At 49.6% G+C, this 10,305-nt stretch overlaps 1 protein-coding gene across 1 annotated transcript; it reads right to left on the bottom strand.

The window, feature by feature from the left end:
* Nucleotides 1-3,308: 3,308 nt before the first annotated feature.
* Nucleotides 3,309-4,413, bottom strand: LOC123040716 (probable pectinesterase 66). Its single transcript, XM_044463488.1, has 2 exons — nt 4,199-4,413; nt 3,309-4,122 (listed from the first exon to the last, which is right to left on the bottom strand). The coding sequence occupies exons 1-2, from the start codon at nt 4,411-4,413 to the stop codon at nt 3,309-3,311; spliced, it is 1,029 nt and encodes a 342-aa protein (XP_044319423.1).
* Between the last annotated feature and the right edge of the window lie 5,892 nt (nt 4,414-10,305).

The following is a 10,305-nucleotide window of genomic DNA, read 5'->3' as shown; positions in this document are numbered from 1 at the left end:
AGGGAATTTTTCGGATACTTCTCCATCACCAAAAATTATGAAAAAAATATTATCATTCCTATAGCACATGTGCCCACGTTGTGCAAAAAAACTCATGATTTTATCGCGCTCCGAGTATTTAATAATATTCACGCCGCATCGTTACAACAGAATGGCTACTACCGTGTCATCGCCGTCCGTGAGGGGGGCCATGCCCCGGAGACATGTGCCGCCTCTTCGGACATGCCACCACACCACCCCACATATATGAGGGCCCGGTGTGATGCTCCGGTGGCATTGCTACCCTCCCAGGGCCCCCGTCACGCCTAACCCTGTAGCGTTTGACCAAGGGATCTAGCCCTTTGACTTTGCACGGACGGGATTTGACCAGTGGACCTCTCCACCCGGTTGTCTTAGGTCAGCCCATAGGAACACTTTGGAGTAACGTCTGGGCCAGACCCACAGCAAGATACCCTCCGTGTAGACCCGACGCGTCCGTTTCCCCCCTCCAAGTGCCGGCGGTGGCGCCGTCCGTGAGGGGGGCCAAACCCCGGAGACGCGTGCCGCCTCTTCGGACATGCCACCACACCACCCCGCATGTATGAGGGCCCGGTGCGACGCTGGGGTGGCATTGCTACCCCCCAGGGCCCCTGTCCTCCCTAACCCTAGAGCGGTTGACCACGAGATCTTGCCCTTTGACTTTCCACGAACAGGCTTTGAACAGTGGACCTCTCCACCCGGTTGTGTTAGGTCAGCTCAGAGGGACACCTGGGAGCAACATCCGGGCCAAACCGACAGCTACATCCCCTCCGTGTAGACCCGATGCGTCCGTTTCCCCCCTCCAGGTGCCGGCGGTGGCGCCGTCCGTGAGGGGGGGCACACCCGGACACGCGTGCCGGGCGTTTGCAACCACCACAACACTTCCAAAACACATGAGAGGCTGCCTACACAAGATTTTGCGGCATGCTAGCCCCCGGAGGCCGCCGGCCACAACCGTAGACGCGCGAAGGGCAATCCGCGTAGAGGGGATTTTTCGGATACTTCTCCATCACCAAAAATTATGAAAAAAATATTATCGTTCCTATAGCACATGTGCACACGTCGTGCAAAAAAACTCATGATTTTATCGCGCTCCGAGTATTTAATAATATTCACGCTGCATCGTTACCGCAGAATGGCTACTACCGTGTCATCGCCGTCCGTTAGGGGGGCCACGCCCCGGAGACGCGTGCCGCCTCTTCGGACATGCCACCACACCATCCCGCATGTATGAGGGCCCAGTGCGATGCTCCGGTGGCATTGCTACCCCCCAGGGCCCCCAACCCGCCTAACCCTGTAGCGTTTGACCACGGGATCTAGCCATTTGACTTTGCACGGACGGGATTTGACCAGTGGACCTCTCCACCCGGTTGTGTTAGGTCAGCCCATAGGAACACTTTGGAGCAACATCCGGGCCAGACCCACAGCAAGATCCCCTCCGTGTAGACCCGACGCGTCCGTTTCCCCCCTCCAGGTGCCGGCGGTGGCGCCGTCCGTGAGGGGGGCCAAACCCCGGAGACGCGTGCCGCCTCTTCGGACATGCCACCACACCACCCCGCATGTATGAGGGCCCGGTGCGATGCTCCGGTGGCATTGCTACCCCCCCAGGGCCCCTGTCCTGCCTAACCCTAGAGCGGTTGACCACGAGATCTTGCCCTTTGACTTTCCACGGACAGGCTTTGAACAGTGGACCTCTCCACCCGGTTGTGTTAGGTCAGCTCAGAGGGACACCTGGGAGCAACATCCGGGCCAAACCGATAGCTACATCCCCTCCGTGTAGACCCGATGCGTCCGTTTTCCCCCCTCCAGGTGCCGGCGGCGGCGCCGTCCGTTAGGGGGGCCACGCCCCTGAGATGCGTGCCGCCTCTTTGAACATGCCACAACACCACCTCACACATGTATGAGGGTCCGGTACGATGCTCCGGTGGCATTGCTACCCCCCCCCCCCCAGGGCCCCCGTCCCGCCTAACCGTGGAGCGGTTGACCACGAGATCTAGCCTTTTGACTTCCCACGGATGGGCTTTGACCAGTGGACCTCTACACCCGGTTGTGTCAGGTCACCCTTAGGGACACCCGGGAGCAACATCCGGGCCAAACCCACAGCTACATCCACCGTGTAGACCCGACGCGTCCGTTTCCCCCCTCCAGGTGCCGGCGCCGTCCATGAGGGGGGCACACCGCGGACGTGAGGGGGGTCACACTCTGGAGACGGGTGTCGGGCGTTTGCAACCGCCACAAAACTTTTGCCGGCATAGCTGTTTTTGATTTTAATAAAATATAATGATCTATATTCAAAAGAACATGACCGCACATTATTAACGTGCTCGAAAAATACAAACCATATATATATATATTCATAATATATGAAAAAAATACAAACTACATATATATTCATATGTATGTTTATATTTAACATGCTACATGTTAGTTTATATAATAATACATAAAAAAGCTTAAAAAATACATATGAAAAAAGAGTCTACTATGCCGTCGGCATAGAGACGGCCAGGTTTTAGGCGGCGGGCGGCGTGCCGCGGATCGCTGACGTGGCGGGTATGCCGATGGCAGCCGTCGGCTTAGCTCATGAACGGTGCGCATCGGATCAGTGACGTGGCATGACGATATATGCCGACGGCCGCCCGTCCAGCCCGTCGGCATAGATTTGACGACGTTAGCCGCTGGTCACGGGCGGGGTCGCCGGGCCCACGGGTATGCCGACGGCCTGGATATGCGACGGTTGCTGTCGCCGTGTTCGCAGCTGGGCCGACGACTGTTGTATGCCGACGGGTGCCGTCGGCTTAGCTCGTGGTAGCCCGACGGCCAAGATACGCCGACGGCCAAGTCGTGGCTGTCGGCATAGCTCAAAGTAGGCCGACGGCAGCCGTCGGTATTGATTTGGCCGTCGGGGTAGGGCCGGTTTCCGGTAGTGAATGGTTGTGGTTTCGGAATGCAAAGAACTGGTGCTCAACTTGTCCGAGTTTGAAGTTATAAAATGTTCTGGGGGAGGTAATGGAGTAGCAGATAGCATTGGAAAGTTTTCCCATAGTAGTAGATCTTCTAAAGTTTGGGATAGAATTCAATCCCGGATTTTATTTCTCACCTTATTGTAAATCACCTTTCTATTGTTTTTGAGAAATAAAGTCCTTTTCTTGTGGAAAAAAAAGAAGGCGGGTCCCTTCCTCTCTAGACCGCGCGCAAGGTGACATGGTTGTATGCTAGCAATTCATTCTGCTATTTCCTATGCCATATGTATGCAGCCAGCTACTCGTGATCCGATCGATCCCCGGCGGCTATGGCTGCTTGCTTAGCCAACCGTCATCGATGAAGCTCATGTTCACGAACTTCTCTACCTCCCCCTCGGTCAGATGCTTCTCCCACGGCACTCTATTGGCCATGTTTGACCCCGGTCCGGTGCACCCAACCTCTGCGAACAGGACGTCGTTAGTCTCGCTGCCGGCGTACCATGGAGCCCACCCCTGTGGGACGACGATGTTGGACATGTTCACGTGGTAGTAGACGACGGTGGCGTATTTGTTCCACGCGCGTCCGAGATACTGGCGCCCGGTGCCTCGGAGCTCCCCGCCTTTGAACACAAAACCGCCGGGGTTGCCGGCGTGGCGCCCAGCGTGCGCCGTCACCCACCCGGCACGGCGGCGGCCGTACCGCGGGGGTATGTTAGACACAAGGGTGGAGCCGTCGTAGATGGACCGGGCGTAGCCGAAGATGAAGTCGACCCCGCCCTTGATGACGCATTCACGGAAGTAGTGCCGGCCGGTGTTGTCGCAGAGCGTGTCCTCGAAGCCGTTGAAGGCGCAGCGGTGGAAGGCGATCCGGTCACCGTCAACCATCGCCGCGAGCGCTTGGGTGACGTGGCTCTTGTTGACGCCGTTGTGCGTGTTGGTGAAGGCGATGTCCCGGGCGACGAAGTCGTTAGCGTAGACACTGAAGGTGGCGGTCTCGTACGTCTGCATCACGTCGGCGCCACGGCGCATCAGGCCGTCGGTGCTGCCGTGGGCGTGGTCGTTGAAGTAGATCTCCGTGCTCGAGTGGCCCTCCCCTTCGAGCAAGATGTAGCCTTTCTCCTTTGGGATGGTCACCTTCTCCCTGCATGCACCATATGTGCCATCATAACCATACTTGCTTACCACATGCCGAACTACCCAGTATGTAGAAGATGAACCTGTACCGCCCTGCCCGGACGTGGATCCTGACCCACTCGCGGTTGCCGTCCGGGACGAGGTTCACCGCCGACTGAATCCTCCTGAAATCTCCTCCCCCTTTACTGTCCACGGTGATGGTCCTTGACACCGGCACCGATGCAGAGCTCAGCACCGGCCACCGGAGCAACGGCACGAGCACGAGCACGACCAAACTAATAGCACGATGACACTCCATTGTTCTTACTTACGTATCTTGGTCGTTTTGCTATGGGGAGGAAAGGAATTGATTCCACCAGACGCATACGAGTCCCGTACGTATTAATATAGCCCTTGTTTTTAACGTTTGGCTGATGATTATATACGCTTTAATGTGCTACCTCTAAGGCTCCGCTTGGATTAGCGTTTGGCCTCTCAATACCCCTGTAAAAACGATACAGACCTCTGGGCGTCGTTTTTTCTCCCGGCGAAACTCACGCTGCGGCCGGTATAATACAAGTGTATACAAAATCCGGATGTAATATCTTACACCGAATCCAAGCGGGCCCTAAATGAGTAGTATGAAAGGAAAACTCCATGCAGAAAAATATATGAAGGGAAATGTTACTATATAATTTTCTGTGCTGGCAGGTATTAATTTATTTTTATCATATGGAAATATATATATTTATGACTGTATCTTTATCTTTACCTAATAATAAAGCACAGATTGCATCTCTCTGCTCACGTCGTGCCATTTTTCAAAAAGGTTCCTGTGCTTTTCGGTAACTCCACCCGCGATACTGTTTTTAAGTGCCGAACAGAGAAAGCGTTTCGTTCCTGGTGGGCTGGGCCTCATGGATGGGGGAGCACATTTGTAAAAAAAAAACAGCAACACACACGAGCACGGGATCTCCCTCTCGATGCGTAAGGGTACGGCGCCGCCGCCACCACACGCGGCCGCGCGACCGGTCTTCTTCTCCGTCCGTCCGTTCTGGGGGTGCTCGGCGTTGCCGTGACGCTGTTCTGCCGGCTTTGCCGGAACTCCCTCCATCAACATCTTCCTCCACCCCTTGGTGACGAGCGGCTGAGTCAAGGAGCAAAGTCACGCACTGTGCCGACATGTCGCAGTCGTGCGAGAGTGTGGATGGGCTGGCCGGGGATGGGGACTTGGGGAACAAGACGAGAAACCAGGCCTTAAGAGCAAGGGCCGATGGGCAGCGCGAGGACCTCAACAGTGTACCAGCGCCTACTGGTTCTACAGGTTCCTCTCCCTCTCCCTTGCTCTCTCAGCCTCGATCCCAATCTTACCTCTACTCGCCGTACTATGCACATCATGAAGACCGACTGGTTATGAAAGTGAGTATCCCATCCATGACATGCATAGAGCACCCACGAACTGAAACAGAGCACCGGTGTTCAGTTAGACCAGAGAAGCACACACATGGTCAGATTTCAGGAACCACCGCTTCATAATTTTTTAAACTGAGTGCTGGTTAAAGAAGCACACCCTCTTATTATAAGGTTAAGATCAATTCGACACCAGCAATGCTAGATTGGCCGAGACTGGACATTATGGATTTGGTAGTGTATATACTATATACTGGAAAATGGTAGTGTAGTCTTTGTATGCTTATTTCTAGAATCGACAACACTCTACGGTCTTGATGCTTAACTGTTGCTTTGAAATATTTGGATCGCATATTAAACTAGAGTTTCAGTGTTGAGATTTGATACCTTGCATCAAAGAGTTAAACACTAGACAACAAGGTCACTTTGATGCAAGCTAACCGTTTACATGAGGCTTCAGTGATTTGGATTCCAGCTTACTTTGATGTTTACATGAAGCTATTTTTCAGTTTACCTGATCTGATATTCATTGATTGTAGTGTGAGCCAATGAAATCGGATGACGTTTCTCAATGGGGAAATCTGGATGGTATGTGTTATCTGTTGTTTGCTTCATAACACACAACTAAATTTCAGATTATCTTCATTGTATAGCTAATCCTTCTGCCCCTCTATATTAAGCCTAGAGTCTGAATATTTTGTACTTTGACAGTTTAGCATATACCTTCTTCTTACATTTCTTTTATTAATATTAATAGAGTGTATAATCGTTTCCGAATCAGAATAAAGAACTGTTCCCGGCCAAAATAATTAAGCCCATGTGAAACACTTGAGTTGTACAACAACTGCATTGCATTATTTCTATTTTATACAGTAGTCAAGACCCAGATTAGTGATGTTTATATGTACAGAAAACCGTGTGAGATTTTCATGACAATATGTATGATCTCTACTTGTAAAGACTGGTACTTTAAGCCTAGAGTCAGCCCTTTTGGAAAATATAAAGAAATTTTCAGCTTAGAATGACCCAACGAATTTCCCCATTGAGACATTTTCATCTTAGAATGACCCAACAATTTCCAATTTACTTTAAGCTTAGAATGACCCAATGAAGTGCACTTTGCATCATACAAAAGAAAATTGCTGTGTACTCAGTATATACTTGCAAAATATAACTAACACATATATAAGAACAGAAAACCATGTCTAAAGTTTGGATCTGGACATAGTTTTTTCCTCTACTGAATTTGATGATAATGACTTGGCTGGTGGTCATTGCTTCCTGTTTTAGCTACTTGTACCGATTTGAGCACACATAATTAGTTCTGGCAATTATCTACAGGGACAGATGGCCGCCGCAATCCCATGCCTCGCTCAATGTATGTGTGAATGGCCCCTGAGGATAACTTGCACCAAGTACTTCATGTCAGCCTACTTATGTTGTTTCAAGCACAATCATTCTACTCTAAATCATTTAAAAATAAATTGATCTGAAATGCATAATGCATCTTTTAGTCCTATAATTTTGGATGTTAGGTAGTATGCAAGTTCACTGGAGAATATTTTAGGAATGGATGACACAATCTCTGCGAGGCTGTGGACCATGCTACTCGGGTCAGGACAAGCTAGCTACTATTTTTTAGAGGGGTAGCCACAGCTTGAAATAGAGAAGCATGGAGTCGTGGGGATCTTGAACTATACTTGTTCGATGTGTGATATTTTTTATCATTTATTCAGCTAGAGTGTGTGATATTATATTTATCCGTTGCAATAGTAAAGTATAAATATGGTGATATTTAATTAAGAAAAACCAGGGCAATATGGTGAGACATGAGTAACGAGGACAACAGGAAGCTGGAGAAGAGGCGCAAGTGCCTCCTGCTTCTCGCCATCCCGGTGGCTACCATCACCTACCAGGCTGGACTGACACCGCCGGGGGGCTTCTGGACGGATGACTTCGGGGAGGTGCGCCGTGCGGGAGACCCCATCATGGCCAACACATACGGGCTGAGGTACCAAGCGTTCTTCTACTGCAACTCGACGAGCTTCATGGTGTCCATCACGCTCATCATCCTGCTAGTGAAACCCGAACCTGTACAAGCCGGGCATACGGTGCTACGTGTTGTACGTGTGCATGGTGATCGCCCTGTTCGGCCTGATGGGTGCCTACCTCAGCGGGACCATCCCCGATCCACAGACGTCCATGTACGTCTTCGTCCTGGTCGCCGTCGTAATCATGCTGATTGCCATCACGGCCATGGCGCTGCTGGTCCTGCTCATATTCGGCGAAGCCAATTAATGGAGGAGAAGACAGCAACTCATCACGGCCAAGTCCGGCCGGCGACAGGGCAATGAGGCGGCGACACAAGAGTGGGAATAGTGCCAGGCGAAAGTACATGACGGTGCTCGCGATCCTGGCCGCGAGCGTCACCTACCAGGCCGCCATGAAGCTGCCGGGCGGCGACCATGTGGGGAACGCCGTGATGCGTATAAACGTGTAACGTGAGAAGTAATTTGAGGGAAGACGCCTCACAACAGGGGCGATCGGCTCATATAGAACATGGGCTAGGAATGTTGCCTCATCAGATCCAATTGATGTCCTGAATATAAAGCTGAAAAGATTCAAAACATATTTTAAAGGTTGGGGTTCGGATAAGTATGGTCACGATAAGAAAAGGAAAGAGGACTTACGTATGGAACTAGCTATGCTTGAGGAACCGGAAGAAGAAGAGATGCTGCCTCCTGACTTATATAGTAGAAAGATGGATATCAACGCTGAGCTCTATGAGCTCCTGGTAAATGAGGAAATATTTTGGCTTCAACAGTCTCATGAGCGCTGGCTACTCAAAGGAGACCTAAATACTGACTATTATCACAAGATTGCTAATGGGAGGAAACGTAAAAATACAATCAAATCACTTAAAATGGGAGAGACATTGATTGAAGGCACGGACAATTTGATTGCCCATGCCACTGAGTTTTACAAAGAACTGTTCGGACCAGCCCCTGGTAACCAGATTCATCTTGACCCGGGAATTGGTCGCCTGAGGAGAAATTAGATGAAAAAGATAATAAGGATCTTTGTCGAGAATTTACAGAACAGGAGGTCAAAGAGGCTCTATTTGATATGGCCCCCAATAGAGCCCCTGGGCCCGATAATATCCTTGTTGAGTTCTATCAGGTATGCTGGGATATAGTTAAAAATGACATTATGGCCCTTCTTAAAGCCTTCCACCAAGGGACACTGGATGTTCAGAGGCTCAACTATGGAGTTATTACTTTACTCCCTAAAGTTTCTGGAGCTGAGAAAATCCAGCAATACAGGCCTATTTGCTTGTTGAGATGCCCATATAAGTTGATCACAAAAGTCCTTGACCGAAGAGTTGCTATATATGCAAACAAACTCATTAGCCCTACTCAAAACGCCCTTGTAAAAGGGAGAAATATCATGGATGGTGTCCTGTCCCTCCATGAAATTCTTAACTACACGTATGTTAAGAAGAAAGTGGGGATTGTCCTTAAGTTGGACTTTGAAAAAGCCTATGATAAGGTGAATTGGGACTTTCTCCTAGAATGCCACAAGATGCGGGGCTTTTATAATACATGGTGCAGATGGATTGAACAGATACTGCATAATGGGACAATTAGCATCAAGCTTAATGGTAGTGTTGGGCTGTATTTACAAAGCAAAAAAGGGGTGAGGCAGGGGGACCCACACTCTCCTTTCCTGTTCAATCTAGCAGTTGAATGCCTCACTAAAATGATCAAAAATGCCCAGAAAAACAAACTTATTGTGGGCTTAGCTGCCGACCTTATTCCTGATGGGGTGGCGGTCCTGCAATATGTGGATGATACAATCATATGTATTGAAGACGAGATGTTGATAAGGCTGTCAACCTGAAGTTGCTGCTATATATGTTTGAAATGATGTCTGGTCTGAAAGTTAACTTTCAGAAAAGTGAGATTCTCACTGTGCGGGGAGATGAAAGTGTGGTGAATAAATATGCAGAAATCTTTAACTGTGAGGTTGGCAGCTTCCCACTCAAATACTTGGGGATGCCTGTGAGCTATGCCAATCTTAAAACTTCAGATTGGGAGTTTATTGTTGGTAAATACCTAAAGAGGTTCGATGCCTGGATCGGCAACGCTGCCTCAATGAGTGGGAGACACACTCTGCTTGACTATGTTGTCACACAGATCTCTCTCTACCACATGTCTATGTGGCTCATGAATAAAACTTTCATTGAGAGGCTAGATAAACACAGACGCAGGTTCTTTTGGCAAGGTTGCAACAAAAAAAAGGAGATACTATCTTGTTAAGTGGAGCAAGATATGTAGATCCAAAGACAAAGGGGGTCGGGTATTAAAGACCTTAGAAAGCAAAATATTAGTCCTATGGTTAAATGGTGGTGGAAGTTAGAGACGCAAAACGGGCTATGGCAGGATATAGTCTGGGCCAGGTATCTTCGCAACAACTCTGTTGCTAAAGTTTCTCCCAAATTCTCCGACTCGCCTTGTTGGAAGGCCTTGCTCAAAATTAAAAACATATATATGATGGGCAGAAAAATTGAAACTGGTGCTGGGAACCTGATTACAATGTGGAAAGATCCAATTAATGGGCTGATCCCATTCCAGGATCAATATCCGCGCTTGTTTGAGATCTGCAATTACCCAACGAGTACCCTGGACAGAAGAGATAGACTTGATGACACCTCTATGTTCGGACGTAGGCTTACCCCTGAGCTGTCCAAGCAATGGGAAGATATGCGTGCTGCAGTTAATAGAATTCCCCTTGTCGAGAG

This window comes from Triticum aestivum, chromosome 2B (assembly GCF_018294505.1).
Source record: "Triticum aestivum cultivar Chinese Spring chromosome 2B, IWGSC CS RefSeq v2.1, whole genome shotgun sequence".
Classification (NCBI taxonomy): Eukaryota; Viridiplantae; Streptophyta; class Magnoliopsida; order Poales; family Poaceae; genus Triticum; species Triticum aestivum.
The sequence above is the reverse complement of the archived record's forward strand: the minus strand, read 5'-3'. Positions and strand labels throughout refer to the sequence as shown.

What these genes read in the sequence shown, in the direction of transcription:
- LOC123040716 (XM_044463488.1), bottom strand. Translation starts at nt 4,413, where the DNA reads ATGGAGTGTCATCGTGCTATTAGTTTGGTCGTGCTCGTGCTCGTGCCG. An exon ending in GTCCGGGCAGGGCGGTACAG is followed by an intron (nt 4,123 to 4,198) that starts GTTCATCTTCTA and finishes TGGTGCATGCAG; the next exon opens with GGAGAAGGTGACCATCCCAA.